This window comes from Meleagris gallopavo, chromosome 7 (genome assembly GCF_905368555.1).
Source record: "Meleagris gallopavo chromosome 7, MGAL_WU_HG_1.1, whole genome shotgun sequence".
NCBI classification, from domain to species: Eukaryota; Metazoa; Chordata; class Aves; order Galliformes; family Phasianidae; genus Meleagris; species Meleagris gallopavo.
This window is the reverse complement of record NC_139410.1, coordinates 18340773-18363308: the sequence shown is the minus strand read 5'-3', so window position 1 is coordinate 18363308 and position 22536 is coordinate 18340773. Positions and strand designations below refer to the sequence as shown.

The following is a 22536-nucleotide window of genomic DNA, read 5'->3' as shown; positions in this document are numbered from 1 at the left end:
TAAGAAAACTCAAATGATGGTAGAATTTTCAGGTGATCAATCTCCCCTCACAATGATCTAAGGTACATCTTGTTGAGCTTGTTCTCTTTTGTCTGATAAAAGTGTAATTCTAAGTGTATTTCTATATCTGCAACAGCTGTAATATAAAAGTTGCTATATATGAGAGAGACTGAAGTAATCTGTTAATTGAAGCCATGTAGGTATGGCATGGAATTTCTGAGCACAGCTGAAGTCCAATTTCACAGATGCCAAAATTGTGACCCTGCTAGACACTGACACTAAAATCCAGCTATACAGGTATATGGAATATATATATACCAGCTATACATGGTATATACACGTAAATATATATTTCCTTATACCTGTATAGCTGGATTTTAGTATCAATAGGTGTGTGTTTCTTTTTTCTTCTGTTTGCAAACAGTGGTGTCACTCAGTTTTATGATATTGTAAGGTCAGTAGTAGCACTGGGAACCCCAAAGGGAAATAGTCATTTCTGAAGCAACAACTGGACAAAAGAATTGCCTCGAGGATCTTCTGAATAGAGGAGAATTACTGTAATCAAAAAATTACGTTAAGTGACATTCCCTGTTATGTGATTGTTTTGATTTCTTAGGGGAAAAGTCTTGCCATGTGTTTTCTCACCTGTGTGTCTATTCACTGTTGTAAAGTCAACTGTTACTGTCAGATGTGGTGATCTATACAGCATGGATAGATGCTGACAGAATTAGGAATCTCAGCTATACAAACAGGGATACAAACAGGAATGGAAAGCTGCATCTTCAAACTTGCAAGCAATTTAAACTTCATGCCTCTTTCTGTTCATCTGATATAATTCTACCATTTTTATAGATTTTTCAAGCCCACGCTGAATAGAGATCTGTGATAAACTCTTACCTCCTTGCTGACAATGCTTTGAGCAGGAGTTTAGGCATAGACTTCCCAAAGTCTCTTCTGACCTGAGTTATGGGCAATTATTAGGAGTTATATGAGACACTGGCTGTGCCATTGTTACCACCTGGGGAAAAAAAAGAAAAAAACTCCAAGCCCTTAAGAATTGAGCAGGCAGGGCTTTTTCTTTGCAGGATTTTCTTTTCTGTTCTCCTCTTTGCTCTCCTTATCACGCCTGTTGTTTTCTTCCCCACTTCTTGTCCCCCCTCTTTTACTTGCTTTGGGTGCAAAGTCACCTCAGGGATTCTGAAGGGACCTAGTGTTCAGCTCTCAAACTTAGTGATCTTCACTTATGACCCTCAACGAGCTCTACTGAAGAGAAGAGTAGACCCTTTAGCCTATGGAGTAGAATTCATAAAGTAAATGGGTATAAATTGACAGGAATTAAGTTCAGCTGAGAATTAGCAGAAAATCATTAGCGATTAAAGCCAGTGTGTTTTTGAAGCAGCTTTCAAATGGAAAAATTTGGCAGATGATTGAACTTGCTCAATTGCTTGTGTGGTGATAGGAACTCGACTATGTTCTGTGTTTCCAACCACCATTCTCATCATTTCTCTAAGATCAGACTGCAGTTACCTGATGCAGTGAGCTATGTTTAGGCTAATACTTCTACCTTCTACAGCCAGCCCACAGCACATTTCTTGTGAGCTGTATAGTCTCTAGAAAATGACTCAGGAAGTGAGGGAAAGAGGTTAGTGTGAATATTTTGCCTTTATCCTGACATTATCAAGTCAAAGAGAAGTACCCCAAAGGAAGCATAGGAATCCCTGTACCAGTGATGAGCTTACCGATGTATTAAGATACAGAAAATAAGATTGTAGTGGGAGGGCAAAGAGACAGGGACTAGGCTGAACTAGGGAGTTTGAATTGTTGCTTCCTTTAGTAGGTACCACCCTTTGTCTTGAGCACTGTGCTCTCCCTTCAAGATACTACCTTGAATGCATCAGTGCAAAGTTCTTACCTTGCCTCTGCTCACAAAGGGTGTATGTACTAGCAGCTGTGTTTGAAGGCAGATCTAGGCAGGAGGAGAAATGTGCCAGATCTGATACCACTTTCAAATCTCCAATTGAAAACTGCTTTAATTCTCTGATTCTAGCTTGCATCAAAAAGCTCCATTCTTTCCTTAAAATTGTCTACTGCTTGTTTTTTCTCAAATTCTACAGGTAACAAAGGATGACCGAAGTGACATTGAGTCAAGCTCAGATGAGGAAGAAACAGTACCTCGTTCAAAGACCCTGCACAGCACTATCACCACTAATGGGACTGGTGGTGCCAATGGGACAAACGGGTATCTTACTGGTAGCACATGCTCAGAGGAGCATTAATCTTTGAGTGTCACAAGACATAAACAGAATGGACTGTTTGCTACTGTAAGTAAATTAGAAGTTGTGAATGCGGTTTCTTCATATATCTCAGCATCAAAAAAATTAGGAGTATCAAAGCATTCTGATAGTGCACTGCCATACTCCCTGTTTGTGAATGAAGATAACACATCATTCTGTATACGTAGGTAGGCATGCTGTATGTGTGTATGTAATTGACACAGTGGGAGCAGTATTTTCACTTGTACCATATTTGAAATATTATTTATTCTGTATTCTTTCTGGGAACTTCTGGACAAAAGGGAACATCTATTCTCAAACTTTATCTCTTGGGATTCTCAGTGGTTGAGAGTATCATGCTCTGATCTCTCCTGTCCATCCTTGTTGCTTTTGCTGAGTCTGCTATAAATAATAGTTGCTTTATTTGTTACTTACAAAAGATAGAACATAGCTTTGCAGATTCTAGTTTTGCTTCAGATTTTTTTGTTACCTTTGTGTTTAAAGTGCTTGTTTTGAAACTGCCTATCGAATCACATTGGCCATTCCTCCAACATAAAGTTTTAAAAGACTGGATTTATATTTTGAATGCTAGGTAATATGGTCAATTAGCAATTAGGGAAAAAAGAACCATTGTGATTGTGCAAATGTTATTTTAGCATAACTTAAAATTCAAAATTGGTGGTTAATTGCATTAGAAGTAGATTTGATTAGTTGTGCAAATGTCCAGAAGCATTGATGTCAGCAGTTAGGATGCACTCGTTCTTGCCTTTTATTTTTCCTTGCAATTTTTGACATCTATTATGACAATCAGCTTTTTACACAGATTCCATGTTGAAAGGTATTTGTTCAAGTGCACCGTTGTGAATCCAGAACTCACTCCTGAAACTATTCTTCCAAGTTCATAAAGATGAGAGCAGAGAATGAAGAAAACAGCAGGTGAAGTCATTGCTTCCTTGGAACACAGTTTATTCTAGTTATCATTCTTATAGACATTGCTACTTTTTTAGTAGGCTGAAGAGAGAAAAGACAGAATGCTATACATTACTAGAAGTAGTTTAAATGCATGAAAACTTCAGCAAAATTCACTTAACATAATTCTTAACATAAAACTTTGAAGGTTCAGCACTATTCTATCACTTTTATAAATAAAATTAAGAGTGTCTGTAAAATAATTTTGCTCTCCTGTTTCATCGAAGATTTATAAACTGTGTCCTGAAGAAGACAAGATAATACCCCAAATAGGTATTATTTTAACATTATATACTCACTTCTTCCTAGATCAGAGTTTGATATAGAATGCTAAAGATCATAAAACTCTTGCAGGACATTTTTCTGTGATTTGTGATAGCAGTGCCAAAAGTAGGCAAGTTTCTTGGGCAACAGACTCTATGCAACCTACTGTTCAACAGTATTGTGTATGTGCACACAGAACCAATTGCTTATAGACCAAAGACATATATATAAAAGAAAAAAAAAAAAAGAAAAAAATATGGAAGGAAGGAATAAAAAACCAGGAAAAAAAATCTAACAGCATGTCTTCTATATTGAAAGGGACTGGAATGCTGCTTTCAGCTAAAAGTCTAGTCCGAGAAATATTTCTTATTCCTTCTACCTATGCAAAATGGTAAAATATAGATGGCTTCTGGCATCATAAAACATGTTTAAATACTCTATTGTATGCAGAGTCCACTGAAGAAAGTTTAGTTGCCACTTCTCTCTTTTTGAGGGGAAAAAAAAAAAAAAAAGAAAAAAAAAGATTTGTTCTATTCCACCTGTGAGTCTTGAAAACTTCTGAAACTTTTATTACTCATAGGAGCTGTTTGCACATTAGCAAAAGACGCGCTGAAAGTAAGGACAGAATAGTATGAATGAAAATCGTACCACCTCTTAGTAGAAAACAAAGGTAAGAAAACAAAGGACTTCTAAATCATGGGAGAAAAAATGTCAGTTTTGCTACTTATACAGCATCCTTTATTATTCAGCAGTTTCATAGTTTGTATGTCCCTGAGCATATCTGAGAGAGAAAGGGAGTCTTATTTAAATCTCCCTCTCTTCTAAAAGCTTCTTTGCCTCTAATTTTTTTCATCTGTCTTCTGTGCCTCTGATTTTAATGCAAGTAACACATATGAAGATAGCATGTAATACAGATGAAGATACCATGATTGCAACAGATACTATCCCGTCCACAGTATTTGAATGGCCAGTGTTTAAGAATTATTGTTAAGATTATGCTAAGGTTTTAAAACCAAATGTTCTTGGGATTTATTGAATAAGCATTATTAGTTCTGAAATCTGACTTGCTAATTGACCTGGTCATTGAGAATAACATCTTAGTATCATAGAATATCCAGAGTTAGAATAGACCCACAAGGATCATTTAGCTCCTGGCTCCACACAGGACCACAATTCAGTCCCTATGTCTAAGAATCTTGACCAAATGTTCCTTAAATTCTGGCCACATGAGGTGACCACTGCTCCAAGGAGATTGTTCCAGTGCCAACCAGCCTCTGGTGAATAGGCCTGAACATGCTTCCTTCGTGATGTTCATTTCTATCTCTACTGGATTTCCCTTTTGCAAAGATAGTTACAAAACTGGCATTCTGGCAAATATTTTGTCTTAAATGGGGGCAGAATGTTGCTCTAAATTGTCAGTATACACCTTTATTACTGTAACATCTTTGATATTTGGACAGAAAACAGTTCCCATTAACAATTTCCAAACAAGAGGCAGGTAACATTGGTCTCTGTTGATCCTCACCAGCTGTTCTGTATAGTATTGAGTCAGTCCTACAGTCAGTGTTACAGTAAGCCTCTGGCTTAGTGTATCCCCATTGTTAAATAATGTAACTTGGATTGAAACTTGGATTGAAATTGGTTTGAATTCTAAATTAAGTTGTATCTGTTATGCACAAAAGCATGTAAATACTTACTGTGGTTCATCTGACCCCCCAGTAATTTATCTCCTATAAACTAGGCTTTTTGAAGTCCATTCATAGCAGCCTAAAATAACTATAAATATGTCTAGAAAATAGGCAGAGTAACAGGGTCAAAAGGCATGTTCGTGAAAATGGGGTGAAAGCAAAGAAGCTTCAAGTACTTAACTAAACTTTGCTGAACAATTTTTAATGGAGATTAAGAATTCGTACAATTTTTTTTCTGTCCTTACTGAGAATGACCAAGTGTTTTAGTAATCATACTTGGCAGCATGCTTTGATTCATTGCTTTGGCCAATGGATGTCAAAACTTTGGCCTCATCTGCCAGACAGTATCACGCAATTGTTTCCTTTTCAGTTCAATTTCTTTGCTGAAGAGGTTTGTAAGGTGCTTTTGGAGGCTGTTACATATGTAAAGGATAATCACACGTATTCCTGAAAATGTATTAAAGTGATTCGCATGGCTCATGGTAAATGCGATACCTTAAAAGGTTCTGTATATTCATACCTTCTGTAGAATTTAGAAATGAGGGTTTGTATTCTGTAACCTTTTTGTCTTCAACCTTTATGCTCTCTTTCTATAGTACAGTACACGACACAATGGTTAAGATGTTGAAGTAGAAAAATGAGGAAGTGATGTGTAGAGTTTGTTAGTAAATGGTAGGAATTTTTCTTCTCTCCCTAGCCAGTCCAGAGTATATTAAAATAAGATTCAGGTCTCCCTTTGCTTACTGCTTTTCATATTGTCATGTTTTATACCAGAAAAAAATATATATGTTGTTGTTTGTTTGTTTTTTCTTAAGAAAACAAAAGCAAACACTTAAACATTGCAGCAAATGGAAGGAATATCTAATGAAACAACAATGGTGAACGCTGGAGTCATTTGGATCTTGATTGCAGTTAAATAGTGCTAGTTCTATAATACCAAAGTGTCCCATGCTGTTTCCTTGTTGCCATTTTGTATTTTTTCTATGTATTATTTAATTCCAGCAGAACTGAAACAGGTGTCACAGCTTCAGGTGTGTTTAGCTCCTGTTTCAAACTGGGACCATTCTGTATGATTGCTGATGCCAAATCCTTTTTCTGAGACCCAAGTACATGCACTAAAGCTTTGCTTACAGTAAAATAATTCTTGTCTTAAATCTGTGTCTGTTTTGAATGCAAATCACTTCACAGTTCTGAATGGACCATGATGGCAAAAGCTGTTACCCTGCAGCAAATGTCAGAGATCAACTTGAGGTGATTTAGACACTGCGTGTTTTACGCAGCCTATTCTACTAAGAAGCATAATGCCTGTTATGTTCATCTTTTCATTAGCTCAGCCTTCCGTATTCCCAGATAAATATGAGCTAACGTTGGTTTTCTATAGTTGATGCTTTGGTATTTTTTAAATCTATTTGCTACAACCCATTTTTGTATGTCTCCTACTTGTCTACTATTTGTGACATTTGTTGTAAGAGAAGCTGTTGAATACTTTTTATCCTTCCTGTAATGTAAAACCTGTTAGAGCTAACTTCAGTGTTCTGCAAACTACAGTTGCCTTTAAACCATAAAGAAAAAAACAGTTTGTATTACTTGCTTTGATGGGTTTGATTCGAAGCAGGGATCTAATGGGAACTTCAGGAAGACAACCTTATTCTTTATTTCTTTTCTTTTTGGAAAACCTTTATGGAAGTTTGGAAAAGTGGCATATGTTTGTAGCCTTTAAATTGTAAAGATTTCTGACTGTAGTTGCAAAAACACAGTGTTTGAATGTGTCTGTACAGAATTCTGTTTTTAAAATTGCTTTCAATTTGAAAAATAGATGAAAAGGCTATGAAATGATGTTTTGTAGCTGACAGTGATTATATATGAGATGAAAAAGAAAAAAAAAAAAAGATTCTTACCTAATCTAAAATGATCTGTTGTAATTAAAGATATTTTATAGCTTCTGTTGAACTTCATCTTCTTATAGTCCCAGGATTTAAGTTTCATAGACAAGCTCTCATATTGTACTGTGCATGTTGACTGCCTGTTGCAAGTCAGGATTAGAGTGAGGCAGATGACACTATTTCAGCTGTGTTTTCATTACAGACCGGTGCTTGAGCAACTCCTTCAGAAATGCAATGATATGTAGGAACTCCACAGTCCCAGATACAGTGATGTGCTAACTAGCTGAAAGTCTTCTTATGTACAGCTGTTGCGTAGAACTTTGGGAGTTGTTTTGTGTTTAACTCAGTTTGGTTTTTTTTGTTGTTTCTTTTTATAGTATGGAAAATAAGTATTCCTCATAACGTCTCTGGAACCAATTAATATTGTGGGTTATTTTAATTTGGAGACACTTTCATAATAAACATAAATATTAGGAATGTACTGTCAGTTGCCTTCTTTCACATGAAATGCAAACAAGTTTTCCTTTGTTTTAACTCATAGGCTGTTATCCACACTGCAGATGCCAGCATTTTTAGGACAAACCAAATGTGTCTTTGCTGCACTTGTCACTGTGGTATTGTCTGGTATTTCTTGGTTGAGATGGTTTATATCAGTAAGTGTTAAAAGAGCAAGTTCTCTCTGTGAAAAATAGACATTTTGCTAGGATTTCAAATATAAAATCCTGGAAGTTCTCATTTCTGAATGTCCAGCTTTACCCACTTCATAAAAGCTGTCTTTTTCTCAGTCTAGATGGACAGAGTTTTATAAAAATGGATGTTCTTTTGTATGTTTTAGGTTAGATGGTCAGTTGGTAAAGCAGCAACTGCAGTAAACTGAGTTGGAATTTCTTTCATACACTCACAGTTGTAAAGTTTACAAGATACCACCATCAGGCAGGCTCTGGTGCAGCACTAGAACACTATGAGGGAATTACTTGAATGATGAGATGCATAGAAACATTCATACAACTTCAGAAGAAAAATTAGGTAACATTTTTGCAAAACAGAAGTACCAGTTATATAGGAATATCCACACATCAGGTGGAAGTTTTTCTTCTGGAAGACAATTAAGTCTGGAGATTTACGCTGTATTTCAAGAACTAACTACTGCAGTTGTTAATATGTCACCATGGTAATATGTAGAAAAAAAAGTCTTGCAGATTTAGTATATCATTTAAATTCTTGTTAATTTAAGAGATGCACTGGAAGATTTAGTTATTCAGGAATTTATCCAATTATATGCTTAATGTCTTTTTCTTCCTGTTCCATGTGTACCACTCAACTTACATAGCACAAGTGACAGCAAGTGTGTACAGAAAATGTTTCAGAATAGTGTATAAAAAAAGAAAGAAAGAAAGAAAACAAGAATTTCTTGGTGTTCTGCCTTCAAGTCTGTAAAAATGTGCAAAAGAAGTGTGATGGTTCTCAGAAGAATGCAGGAGGTCTGTGCTGCTTTGGAAAAGCTAAAACAGTGGCTGCCTGCAGAGATTGCTGTTTGTGAGGCAGTTTCCTGCAGGACAGGAGGTGAGTGGAAGGAATCCAGATATGTAAATGTGTTGATTGGTCATATTTCAGTGTTACTCAGTAGTTCATTGCACTGTGATGGGCAGAATCTGGGAGCATGCATAGAGGGATTTTCTGCTCCGCACCATCAGTTCAGGCTTTTCTAGTGCAGATGGAGGGTTGCTGTTTCCCTAACTCATGCTGGTGTTTTTTTGGTGCTCTTTTGTTGTTCTGCATGATGCTATTTGTGCCCCTTTATCTTATTTTGCACTGCTTACCTTTGTCAGTATGTTCTTTCTGAAGTGTATTTCACAAAAGAGAATGCCAATTTGTGCTCAGGTATGGAGGAGCCCTGGATGATTTTAATGTGATTATCACAGGTTATTTTTATTTTCTACAGTGATCTTATGTTTATTTTATTGGGGAATTTTAAAGTATGAACACACCCTTTATTAAAAAGTATAAGACATATCAAATGAATAATGGTATGAGTAATAAGAATGAAGTTAGAATGCATGTTGGGCTAATTTAGGTGTCAGAATTCTTACTATTGTGTGATTGCGATAATGATTGTCCTTTCCTCCGCACTTTCAAAGCCAGAGATCATCACTCGGTGAAAACTTAAGCGGTAAGCAGCTGCCTTTAAGTTTGATAATACTAAACCTTTCTGTGCAAGGCAAATGCAAATTAATTCTGCAAACAAGATTATTTTATTTTTACATGTGTTCTGTGAAGCTTAGCTATGTATGTGTTAGAGGAGCAGAGGCTTAGCACTAGAGGATAGCTGGCTTTTCCCAGCTAGTTGCTGCTGGTCCATTGGAGGAGTCACAATATTTGCTTTGCTTTGCACAAAGGAAGCAAGTGAGGCTGGCTGTAGGAGGCAGCCTGTGCTTGTGGAAACAATTGAAGAACTTTAGAATTAGTAGATGAAAAGCACTGAAAGATTTTCTTGGAAGGTCCTACTTTCATGAAATTCAGAGTTAATGTTCAGTGTGAGATGCTATGGATTTCCACATAAAACAGACTGCAGAAACTCCTAAGATTAGGTATGCTGGCAAAATAAACAGATTGAGGTAAAGTGTTCTGAGGGAAGAGTAACCCTACAGCTGCAGAGACAGTGGGAGAAAAAATTGAAAATAAATAGTGATGACAAAAATTTCAGAACATTAAGCACAGCAAATTGGACTTGTATTGTTAGATGTCAGGAGAAAAAACTGCCAGTGCAATTGTGAGACAATCTGAAAATGTAACGTTCAGCAGGAAAGATGACAGTCCCCTCTGTACAGCTTGAGCGGTGATGGTCTCAGTAGCCTTCTTGATTCAGAGGTATCAGAGCAGCCATCAAAAGACTGGTTAATATATTTTAAAATAGGTAATGCTTCAAACACTGCATTTTACATGCAAAATCAAAAAACAGAGGCATTGTAGAACTGTTTCAGTGGAAATGAGGAGACTGTAGAAATGCCATCAGGAAAATATTGTACAAGAAGCTGTTAGACCAGAGCTTGCTAAATCATTCACATCATAAAGCCAGAGCAGTGGAGCAAGAAACAGTTCTGAGTCTGATATTTTTAGAATTGATGCAGGTATATTGACTGCACAGATGATATTCAAATCTTCAATATGTTATACATTAAGGGACTTTGGGTTTAGTAATTCTGCCAGAGGATGGTCAGTGACAAATCCATGTGCTGCATATTTATTTCTCGTAGGATTTCCAAATTTGAAACCTAAGTCAGGGCTCAGTAGTGGTTACAGAGCTTGCCAAAACCCAGCAGTGGGATGTAGCAGACTCTTCAGAGTTGCATTAAGCTTGAAAGTAAGGATTGTCTGCACTCAAATGAGTGTTCAAATAAATAATAATTTTCTCAAAGTTAGAGTTTTGAGTCTACAGTATTTTAGCATAAATAAATTTTTCAAAATGCCTTAAAAATAGAAGAGATTCCTCCACACACCCCTGGGAGTCAGCTTCCTCAGTTCAGTGAGGCATCTAAGCACACAGATAATCTCCTCCATGATTAGCAGTCATATAGACACATTTCAGTTGCCTTGATGTCACTGAAAAGTTGTACAGCTGAAACTGTAATCAGTGTAGATATAAAACATTGGAGTTGACATTCCTGTTTCTTGGAGTATTATATTCCATAGCAATCTGCACGGAAATGGAAGACCAGATCTGATCATCTGCTTAGACTGATTGATTCATCTGGGGGCTCTGCTTGTGAGAAGTGATGATCCAGTAAGTCAAAAACCCCATAAGTAGGAGAGGTCCAGGAAAAACAGATGCCTGTCTTGCTGAAATTCCCAGGACATCTGCCTGCGATCATAGAGATTGCTGACAGTTAAGTCTTTAAGATGTCTGTGTGCTACTCTTGCAACCAGCACCCAGCACAAAACAGAGCTGGGAGTTTGGCCTTGAGTGTTGAAGTGACTACATTTCTGTTGCAAGGAATAAAACAGTGGAACTGTGGAGAAGTTTGTTGTACCTTTGACATGATCCAGCAGAAAATGCTACTGCAGGGCAAGAGACATTTAGCCTTGGGTAGGAAAGATTTGCACAATGGCCACATATATATGCACTTAAAAAAGGATTAGTTATCTAATGGCTTTAAAGTCTCACCAGAAATACTAATGCTCTGAAACAACTACATAAACAATATGGACCTGGCTAGGGAACTAGAACTTGTACTGTACCTATGCTCTGTTGAGAAACAGAGAAATACTATGCAGCCTATTTTTAATTATTCTAAAATAGGACTGAGTAAGGCTTCTGTACAACTGCATGGCAGTAGCATTTGTGCCATATTTAAGCTACTTTTTGCAGTCTTCCCACTTAAATATCAGTAATTAAAAAATCCTGAAATCAGGAGAGAAAATCTGATCTTTCCTAATTAAAATTGCATCAGCACCCTTCTGTGTCTACCAAACTAACAATTTTCAGTCCAATTTCTGGGTTCATTTGGAAGATTACCTCCCCTTTTAACTCCAAGCAAGTCACGTTAATTACTGCTGCTCTCTTCAGGTATCTTTGAAAGAGCTGCTTCCTACCAGAAAGGTTTGCTATTTTATGGTTGTATTGGCCTAATCTCTCATCTGCGTAATTTTAATCTAATTTAATTCAGCCAAGACACCGACCCTGCTATAGCTGCTAACATCGAAGCACCTTGGATTACATGCTCTGCACTCTCTGATAAGGGAAATAAGATCAGCAGTGTTTGCTACTAGGACTTTTAAATTGTTTTCAGAAAACAAGGATCCATTAATTCAGTTAAGGTTTCCTTAGTCCCTTCTGTGCTATAATCACTCCCCTTTCTTCTTTCTTTATTCAGTTTTCCTTCTTTATATATGGATTTCCTGTTTTGTACCAAACAGTACAGTTGAGAAGTTTTAGTGGAAGGAAACTTGAGCAGGATCAGCTGAGGCAGATAAACTAATATTCTTACATAAATTGCATGAACATTGACTGCAAATTTGGTATTCTTGATTTGTTGCAGTGCCACTAGTAGAGCACTTAGTGAAGGTGGTGCCTGCAATCCCATACAGACTGTCAGAACCATGGGCTAACTCCTGAGAAGTCTGGAGCCTAAAATGACAGATAATTGCTGCAGAATTGCAGATGACAGCATTGAGGACTGTGTGTCAGAAGAGATTTACCTCTTTCCTGTAGAAACAGGATTTTATCAGATGGCATGTCTGTCTACACAAATTATAGGATAATATAGGCTGATAAGTCATGCTAATGGTGGCTAGTGTTAAAATAATAGAATTATCAATTTGCTGCATTGTCTTTGCATTAATGGGTCTGTGTCGGACTTGGAATTAGACACGCAGTCTTGTTAGCTTCATTTGGAAGAGTAAGTATTACTTACTTGTCTGTTCTTATTTTTAATAGATGACATAATCACTTATTTAAAAGGTAGTATACCACTCACAAGGTCCCCCCTCTATCACTTCTATGTTCTCCTTGCTTAGCCAAAAAGTTGATGTATGCAGTCTGGTCTCAAATGCCTGGAATCTTTTTGGTAATGGCCTTTGGGTTTAAATAAATGTAACACACTTCTAAGTAAGTCAAAGCAATAGCAGCGAATAATTGCTATTTGTTTAACAGGCCTCTGTCTCTGCTGAGACAGTTATTCCAGCCAAAGCTCTGGTGCAGAAGATACAGGATACTGAATAACTGGGCCCATGATGCAGTACTCGGTGCAAAAGAGTTTATTGAGCCAAGTCAGTCAAAGTGTATGTTTCCTTACCAAGAAGTGAGTCAATAGCAATTAGTGTTGTTCAATATGCTGTGATCTGAGAAAAGGGAAATTGGATTAACGCTAATTGCATTTTATTTCAATTCATCATTTCGGTGCACAGACACTTTAAAATATACATAAGGCCATATGTAAAAATATGAAAAACAGTGTGCACTTACATGATTAAACATTATAACATAGTATCTCTAAAAATTCAGGAATCTAATGCTCAAATATGAAATATCAAATAGTGTTACGCTGTTGAAACACCAATAGCTACATTAGAAATCAGCAGCCAGGTAAAGCAGAGAGCCACAAATCCATGCTCCACACTGAAGGAAGGGTGAGCAGAGCACAACTGTTATCCTATTGTTATCCTGTTATTCTTTAGCAGCAGCCAACCAGACAACAAAATAGCGTAATTGAGGACTGAGGCAAGCTCACACTCACTAGGAAGATTGTAAAGAAGAGATGAGATGTTGCTGTGAAGAGAAATGGCACTTGTTTCAGGACAAAAACAGATCTGCGGGAAGCCAGGTTGCATTGCATCTGGACAACTTGCTTATAAGCTCAAGATTCTGAAGTGCTCTTTGTGGATAATTTTTAGATTGATTAGAGATAATAAGAACAAGACGAACGAATTCTTACTGTCTGGCAATCAAAGCTGTTTCCCAAAACATTTCAGACATAAAATCCTGTTTCAGCAGTAAAGCCTAATGTATAATTGGGTTGCAACTCTTTCAAAAAGGTAAGAGAGTATTAGAATAATTATTTAGTATAGTTTACTTATAAGGATAGAACACATACCGTAATCTGCCTGTGGGACTAAATGACTTATGTATGCATAGGTTTGTTACATCAAGTTCAGCAGGAATTTAAATCACTCACAAATGAGTGCATAGTGATTTTAGAGAATTATAAGAGTGGGACTAATTTAGACAATTTCAGGGTACTGAATAAACTCATAAAGTATACTGAAGCATTAGGGAAAATAGTAATATAAAACAATTGAAACATGATAGAAGCACAGCATAACTTCTGTGTCCTTAATTATCACGAGTGTAGCTAATACTTATTCATTTGCTTTTTATAAAGTCTAGCAAAGTGCAAGGGGGCTTAAGAAAACATCAACAAGCTCAGTTCAACCACCTTCAATCTTGCTTGAGGAGGTGTATAATAAACTGTTGTTAGCCAGAACAACTATTAAAGTATTTTAATTTCTTTTCAAATCTGACTTCCAGCTAGCTTATAGTGACTGTGGTTAAAACACTGACGTTTAATATTTTGTCTCAAATTCTGCTCTCAAATTCACAGTTAATATATTTTAAATCCAATACTTTTTCCTAAACTTTTTGCATTGTTATGAGATAAATTTGATGAGGCTCTGAGCATACACGCTGATGTGTACTAGCAGTTTTCTCTGTAGTCAGTACTAGTAGCTGGTCAGTGAATTTCAGCTTGAGCCTCAATAGCTGAGTAGAGGTAATTTGAAAGAGAAGGCAATATTCAGGGCTGTGCAAATTATTTATTTTAAATTTAAAAAAAAAAAAAAACCTTTTCTGACTTTTGCAAAAATAGAATCTCTCTAGATCAAGATAGTCATGATCTTACTAAAAGATAAAACACTCCCAGCTGGAGGGAGATGGATGACGGTGTCATAGTCTCTGAGCTGATTTTGCTTTTAAGCTCGAGAGCTTGTCCCATAAGCTCTTTGAGACATTTTAGTTTGTGTGCTATTCAGTATCCTGTGGTCCTAATAATTACATTTATTGAGTCAATATATATTATTATTTCCAGTTGGCCCTGCTATTATTGGATAAAGATGTGATGTGCAACTTCATAAGAAATATGAAATTCCAAATTGACACATTCCAGTGTGTGAAGATTTTTAAGTGCAATTGCTAAAGGCACAGAACTTTTAAGCATTTATGACAAATATTCAACTAGCATGTAGGCTGTTTGAAATGTCACAAGTTAGTTCTACTTTGTGTTTTATAATAAGATAAACAAATACACTGCATATAATTCCTTTCTAGCCTTTATCCAACTTTGGAATGCCTAGTTTTTTTCTAGAGGAAGCAAAATCTGCATCTAATTTGCCTTGGTAAATACAAACATTCGTTATTCAGATTCCAAAAGGAGTTGCAAAGGTTTAAATTACACACAGTAAACATTTTAAACTGCAGTGCTTGCTTCGGGGGTACGCACAGAATATTTACAACCAGGCACATCTCTTCTAGCCAATACTGCATTGGAATTTACATGCCTAAGGACTGTTGTTTATTTTATGTTCTGTACAGAGCAATCTTGGCAAAGTAATTTCATTAGAAGCCATAAACTAACTATTCATGCCTGGGATTAACATGAAAAGAAGAAATGATGGCAGATGGAAAGAAAACAGCAGTAAGTCTGAGTGCTTGTCTTTGTCAGAGCCTTTTTCAGTGATTTTTTTTTTTCACCCTGTGAAGATGACATACTTCAGAGTGCACCTAAGCAATATGTAAGCTGCTAGTGGGAAAGTTCTATTTGAAAGCATGGAAATAAGGTGGCTGCATAGTGCCTTTATGCTTGCACTCAAGAGCTGTTAAATATTTCTTTCTAGTGCAACTAAGAATTGCTTGGCACAGGCAGATGCAGAAGGGTAGGAACATGCTTGAAAATGAATTCAGGCATTCTGAATTAGAGGGGTGACATAATTAGTAAGAAGTCAGAAGAGATAGGAATTTGTAACATGGAGGATGAGGGATTCTGTATGAGAAAGGTGGTAGGAGGAGTACCAGCAACGCACAAGTAATACAGCAGTCACAGTTCCTATGAGAGAAGACAAGTAAGAATTATAGAGCTAATTGAATGCCTTTTAGAAAAAAAAAAATATTGGCTGGTCTACTAACCTAACTGAAAGTATAACTTTCCTATTCTGTCTCAGAAAATTTTTTGTTAATAGTAATAGCTAGCACAAACGTTTTTTGTTTGCTTGGGACTTTTGTTGTGACTGCCCACCTCACACCTTCTGCTCATTTGGTTTCCACTTTCCTTTTGGGATGACAATCTCAGAAAGCAAACAGAAATAATACAATACTCATATTTTATAAACCTCTTAAATGAAAACTTAGCTGTTTGCTTCATATCCATATTTACAAGTCTGGAAACACTTAGTTAAGGAAGCAGTTGATTATAATGTTGTTCCAAAAATGATCTAAAATGTTCTTTTATAACAGTGGACTAAAATACTGTTTTCATTATTTTTCTTTATTTAGAAATTAGAGAATTAGAGTAAGACATGGATAAATACATACTTTCACAGCACAGGAAGGAAAAATAAAAGTGCTTTATAGCTAGAAGCAGTTATAAGTTAGGTTTAAGTAGACTGTTTAAAAGATAAAGCAGTGAAGGCTTTTCTGATGTTGGCAATAAATGCAGAAAAATTGTTAGTTTCTCTCACTTTCAACTGGAACTCTGATATACAATCCAGAGGAGGAGTACATGAAGTCACTAAAACAAGAAAGATTAGAAAAATTAGATCACTTTTATTAAAAGTATATGTGCTTTTTCCAGACTTGTGAATTATACAGATTGCAGACTGTGTTCTGTTTTACCTTCACTTACTATTATTTTTGAGGAATCAATTATTTTCTTTCAGTGAAGACAAAGCTTCTAATAAACACACAATTTTTATTTTTTTTCATTTCCAGACCTCCTGCTTGGTGCTGTGCTCTTGCTTCAATTGTAGCAATTTGCATCCTGCCTCAAAGACTGAAATGCATTCCTAAATATTTTTGCTGCTCTGCATGTGGGCATATTGAAAACTGATATAGCCCAGCATGTGATAACCTTTTCACTTCAACACAGTTTGGACTTAAATTAATGAAAAATGAAGTCTATTCTGTCTGTACCCAGAGGCACAGAGAGACTGGAGCATCCATCTGTCCCTGCATCTCTCTCCTGCTTTGCTCGATACAAAGTAAACAGCAACTTCACAAATGAAGGACAGTGCAGGTAAGCAGATAAGTTTTCTTTATAAGCAAGGGTAACTTCATTAAGAACATATCAGTGCTGCATTTTTTTTCACTCTTAAGTTAGAAGATAAAGGTTACGAGTAAACTGTACTTATAGTTGTCTCTCCTTTTTTCAAATATGCACATCAGATTCTGTCCTCATATTTAAGAACTTAAAATTCACATACCTTCATAATCTCCCTGTTCATTTATGGAAAGTGTAAACATATACGGCTTGTCGGGATCTTTGTGGTCAATATGTCTGAATATAAACTGTAACTGTTCATCTAAAGCAAACAAACAACTCATTAACATCATTAACTTTGGATGGAGAGCCTTAGCGATGAATCAAAACATAGTATTAAGATACAGTTAGAATACTTGCAAATTCAGCAAACCTAGTCTCTTTGTAAGACAGATGTGTTTTAATACACCATCTTTTGTCTTTTGAGAAGCTTACTTGGAGTTGGCAGTTACTAAGCATTGCTTCCTTAGCTTTACAAAGTTATCTGAACTGCTTTTACATAATGAAAGCAACTGTGACATAGTGACACAGACACAGGCCCAGACTATGCCTCTAATCAATCAGTGCTTGTCAGTGATAAGTGGTGTATACAAATGCAATGAAAGAAAGGAAAATGACTCAATATAATGCACTAGAGAAGCCCAAGTAAGCATATTTGAGGCAATTCTTCAGTTGTGCGAGCTGCAACTTCACTGCATAATCCAGTGTTAACCAGATTATATCAGTGCATTTGGAAACCAAAGAAACTAACATAACTTACTATGAATTCTGCGTATTTCCAATCCAAGCCGCTCTTCAAATAGCTCTTTAGACTTGCACAATCGTTCCACTCTCTCTTTAGAGGCTTTGTTTTTAGAAGATATTACTAGAATTTTAAAAACCACCAAAAATATGAAAGTAAAGGTTAGCAAAACACACCAAAACTTTAAACAGCAGAAAAGCCTATCAAGAGCTAGCACTGAAAACAATTCCTCCTCTAATTAAGAAACTGTACTTACTTTCATTTTTCTTCATCAACTCTTCTTTAAGCTCTTGGATACTCTCAGTCAACTCCTTCTTTTGCTCTTCTTCACGGTTTAGGTTAGATTTTATTTCCGTCAAATGTTTTTCATTTTCTGATATGTGTTTGTTCTGCTGGAGGATCTCTGACAGGAAACAAGAAAATATGAACATTTACAGCTGATTAAGCAGGTCTCCACAATTTAGTAATTACCTATATAGTTTGTGATAATGTATTTGAATAAAATCTAGTGAAATGCATGCTACCTCAGCCTGATAGAAAAGTCAGCATGACTGAGAGCGTCAAATATCAGCATAAAGTAAAAGTTGTTCAGAAAAAAAACCTACAGAGAAGCAAGCTCCTCTGATGCTTCAGTGACACGGAAGATGTTTCTGGTGCCAGAACTGTTTACATCTTTAAAACATGAGGGTGACGGATCTTCACAGATAAACTACTCAACAGAAACCCCTAAGGTAAGGAAACACTCACTGATATTATGTTGCAACTATTTTTTCCTGAGATTCTGAAATTCATTTACAATATTTTGAGCTATTAATCCTAGACTACCGACTGTATTTTATTACAAGGCACAAGTAGCCTCACAGTATTTAACTTTACTTTCTTGTTTTAAGTCTTGTTAAGTGAATCACCTGTTCATCCTTCAGTAATGAAAACACTGTACAGAAAACTTTCAATCAGCCTCTATCTTTTCTGAATGAGCAATTAAGTTCTGCAGCAAATAGCTCCTGACTTGCAGTTTACATCCTGTGTCTGAATGCAACTGGCTTTCATTCTATCTTCATTGTGACTTTGCAAGTTACCTCTTAAAACTCGAAGTATGTCATCCAGCTGTATTCAGTTGATTTCAGAAAAATGAGACAATAAGTAAAACCCCATACTGTACCATTTCTGTACTCCTGAATTTTATCAATCATCAGGTCCCCTTCTTTCAGCTTCTTGGCCCATCTCTCTGTAAGGAAGAGACTGCAGTTACCCTATGAACTCTGATGGTAACGTGGAGAACACGGTACACCATAAACACAGGGATTCTTACCTGAAAGCACCTTTATGGACTCCTTGCACGAGTCCCTCAGTGCTAAAGTCTGATTGATTTGTTCGGTGCCATAAACGCTTTTTAATTCAGTCCAAAATTCTTTCATTTCCCGCTCAACAACGGTTATTTCATCTTCTGTCTTTACAGCAGACATGATGCTTCAACGTATAAGCAAACACTGTGCCGAGACGCAAGCCAACCACAGCAACTGTATTCCTTTACGTCGCCTCCGTCACCAACCAGTGACGGAGGTAGCTAGGTTTCCTTTGCCGCCGCAGCGGCGGCTATCCTGGCCAGAAGGCTCCGCACGGGATACTACCGGCAGCGTTCCCGCGGTACTGCTGCCGCCACGCTTCTGCGGCTCGAGCCGGGCCGCCCCCCGCGCGGAGCTGCTAGCAGCGGCCGCACCCGCAGCTTTCAAACCTCGGGCGCCTTCCCGCCTCTCTAACGGCTGCGCGCTCACCGCGCCGCCCCGCAACAAGCGCGCCGTTGATTGGCCCGGCCGTCCTTCCTGCTGGCGGCCGGAGGGGCGGGGCGCGCTGGGAGTTTCCGTGAGAGGCGGCCGTGGGGTGGGGGCTGTCCCTGTGCTCTTCGCCTACCGCTGACGAGAGCCTGTCGAGGCGGGGGCTGCCCAACGGGCGGCTGTTATGTTGCTACGGTTTCGAGTCGGCGGCTCGCGGTGCCAAACCGTGTGGGCCTTGTCCCTTGCAGTGTTTACGCACGCCCACTTGCGGGGCAGTGTCGGGCGAGGTCAGTGTCGAGCAGTGGAACAGGATGGCGCCTTTATACGCCACCGAAGCCAGGACTTGATCCAGTATCTATTTAGAGAGTTCCGAGAACGTGCTTGGGCAGCCCGCTAGTGTTTGGTGGTACTCCCAGATCACTTTTTAATTCTCCAAACCTAGGTTATCCCATAGGTGGGGAGCTCCTCATCTGTTATCTAAAGAGAGACACAACGAGGACCGGGCAGTCCTTTTTGGTAGCAGCAGAAACAGAGTCCTTAGTGCTGCCTGTGCTCAGTCATGCTTCTGACACAGGCCTTTGGCACCGCCAGTGCCCACCGACACCACAGCCCATCTTTTCAGCACCAGTGCGCTCCCTCTGGGCTCTGGCCGAGCACTGCTTGTGACCCACGTACCAGCCTTCAGTTTGTTGTGGGACTTTCTTAGTGATCAGCTTGTTGCCGTGGCTAATGACTTCCTGTCTCAAAATAATGTAAATATTACTACTTTGAGGATTGCTATCTGAAACCATTAATTACTCCCCTCCCTGAAGCACTAAGTACAATCTCAGCTGAAGGCACTGATGGTTGTGTTATTCTTGGACAAAGTTACTGCTGGTGGATAGTACTTGTATACCCACTGTATTTCTGTCTCAGTTGACTTGGACACCTGTTCTCCAGTTTCCTAGCACTAGCTAAAACTAACATTAGGCTAGTGTTCCCTATCTTCTTGAGGCTTGTATGTACTAAGGTCGGGCTGGTTATTATGAATACCAAGCCATGTACTGATCTGGACACAACACATGGCTTTTTAAAGTAGGATCATTGCTGCTCTTCAGGGCCAGATTGGATGTGGCCCTTGGCAGCCTTACCTAGTGCCACATGTTGCATTTACTGGTTGGCACCCCTGCCCACGGCAGAGGGCTGGAACTAGGTGCTCTTTGATCTCTTTGATCTCTAGATGATTTCTTCCAACCCAAGCCTTCTATGATTCTGTTCTTTCTCCCAACCTAACCTTAGACCTAACTGAGTGAACACTGCCAGTATAACATTTAAATGTTGCCTCTGACACAACTGCCTTTCTTCTTTGGGCTCATAACTGTCTGAATATGCTATTTTCCTAAATCTAGTTGTTAAGCAAATACAAATTCAACTAATCTAAACAAACCTTAACGACTAATGTCTTTTGACAGTCTGATTCCATCAAAAACTAACCCAACCTAGCTCTGGACCAAAAATTTGTTCTGAGATGTGTTATTTTCTAAATGTCTGATGTATTCAAGCCATGCAGTAATGCATGGAAGAAAGTTTTGACAGTGATTTACCCTGTTTGTATCTCTGTGAGATTTGCTGTAGGCAATGCAATTGTTTTGATTTCCCTCTTTCTGCACTTTTTAGCTCTTTTTGGGTGTATATGTGTGTAATGTCATTAAACTTGTGTGATGGCACCAGCAGATGACAGATGCTTGCAACCAGGCTGAGGGGCATGCTTCTACAACCAAAAGCTAGCCACAAGTCCTTACATGATATTGTGGTGCTGAAGACAAGGTTAGGTGAGAGCTCCAGCTCAAGGTCAGGAAGCTGCTGCAGCTTGGATGGAAACTGCTCAGGGTACATAAAATTGAGGAGCCAGTGCTTGTAAGCAGACTCAGCTTGGCAGGCTTCTAATCTCAATGGGCTAATGTTGGTTGGGTTAGTTTCAAAGGCTAGAGAATAGCAATAAATAAGGCAGAGTGATCTTATTGGAAGGGGAACAAAAAATTATAGTGGAGGTTGTTGCTTTAAAGAGTCCAGACTCCATGGCTTCCTGCAGTTTATGAAACTTGAAGGCTAAGTTATACTTTTTACTCACTCTTAAACTCTTGATTGCTCATGGTACCAAAAATGTACTTTCTCATACTTGAAATTATAATAACATCCCTTAGCTTTGACTGTTTCAGGAACATGCCAGAACTGTATTCTATGTTTTGTTTGTATCATTTACATCATTACATGTACAAGCAAACAGGAATGTATACAATATTAAATTCTGGCAGTTACTGTTGGAAATGGAGTTCCTGTAGTTTCCTCTATTTGCATAGTTTATACCAAGGAAAGAAGAATTACAGTAGTTAGGAAAGATCAGATTAAGACCAGATCAGAACCAAGAGAAAGCAGTTTGTGTTAGCTTTTGCTAACTCTCCACTGGTCAGTCCAGCCCACAGGAGTCCAATGTTCACCAGGGCAGCGTGGGTCCTGGGACCAACAAGGAGTGCTTCAGGGCATGAAATATGAAAGAAAAGAAAGAGCTTCTTGAAAGACTCATCTGTTCTGAAATCTGAAATTAACATGCATCTTCTCAGTGGCTCCATCTGGAGAATATCCATACCCAAGAAAATAGCTGTCCACTGTTGTATGGAGGGTTTTGTAGTTAATCCTTGTAGCTGGTCCAGTGCCAATGAAAACACTGACGTGGAAATTAATGTTATTGTTCAATTAACTAAACATAATGTAGCAGAAATTTAGGCCCAGTACATAGGCTCCCATTAACAGTGATTTAGAAGATGTTTGCTTTGACGGCTTTTCTTTCCCTTGCAAATATTTGCTTTGCAACGTCTGACATTGGTTATGTAATGTTTGCTCTCATGTGTAGGTGTAAAGTAGCTGTAAACATTTTGTTCTTCCTTCTGTAGTTCATCAACATGATTTTGTTTCTGTGTTATTTGATTATCTCTGTTTTTGCATATCTTGGAAAAATGAAGTAAGTTAAAATCTTTTTATGTGAACAGAAACGATTTTAAAGGGTTTTTCATGTCAAAAGCTTTGATGTCAAAACGTTTTTAATTATTTTTTTCCCATTCTATGCAGATCACTATTTTCCTTGCATTTCCATTTGCTAAAA

General features: G+C 37.9%; 2 protein-coding genes across 5 annotated transcripts in view; one reads left to right on the top strand and one right to left on the bottom strand.

Annotated features, from left to right (window-relative positions):
• Positions 1 to 7554, top strand: part of CERS6 (ceramide synthase 6) — a 111113-nt gene extending 103559 nt beyond the window's left edge. Inside the window, exons 10-11 of one of the 2 annotated variants that reach the window (XR_014884384.1) lie at positions 2115 to 3209; positions 4087 to 7554. Coding sequence is in view for 1 of the 2 variants with exons in the window: in XM_085228167.1 (XP_085084293.1) it covers positions 2115 to 2276 (162 nt within the window). In the remaining variant the exon portion in view is untranslated. Of the gene's footprint in view, positions 1 to 2114 lie in introns of both variants that reach the window. The other variant, XM_085228167.1, reaches the window with a different exon arrangement.
• A 5261-nt stretch (positions 7555 to 12815) lies between these two features.
• Positions 12816 to 19425, bottom strand: SPC25 (SPC25 component of NDC80 kinetochore complex). Of its 3 annotated transcripts, none has more exons than XM_085228174.1 (7): positions 18935 to 19425; positions 18785 to 18850; positions 17879 to 18025; positions 17641 to 17745; positions 17044 to 17142; positions 16303 to 16352; positions 12816 to 15671 (listed from the first exon to the last, which is right to left on the bottom strand). In XM_085228174.1, the coding sequence occupies exons 1-7, from the start codon at positions 19086 to 19088 to the stop codon at positions 15663 to 15665; spliced, it is 630 nt and encodes a 209-aa protein (XP_085084300.1). In that variant the 5' UTR covers positions 19089 to 19425; the 3' UTR covers positions 12816 to 15662. The 3 variants fall into 3 exon arrangements, with proteins under 3 accessions (XP_085084300.1, XP_085084299.1, XP_003207633.1); XM_085228173.1 differs by having other exon boundaries at positions 12816 to 12915; XM_003207585.5 differs by lacking the exon at positions 12816 to 15671 and having other exon boundaries at positions 16089 to 16352; positions 18935 to 19423.
• Positions 19426 to 22536: the final 3111 nt, after the last annotated feature.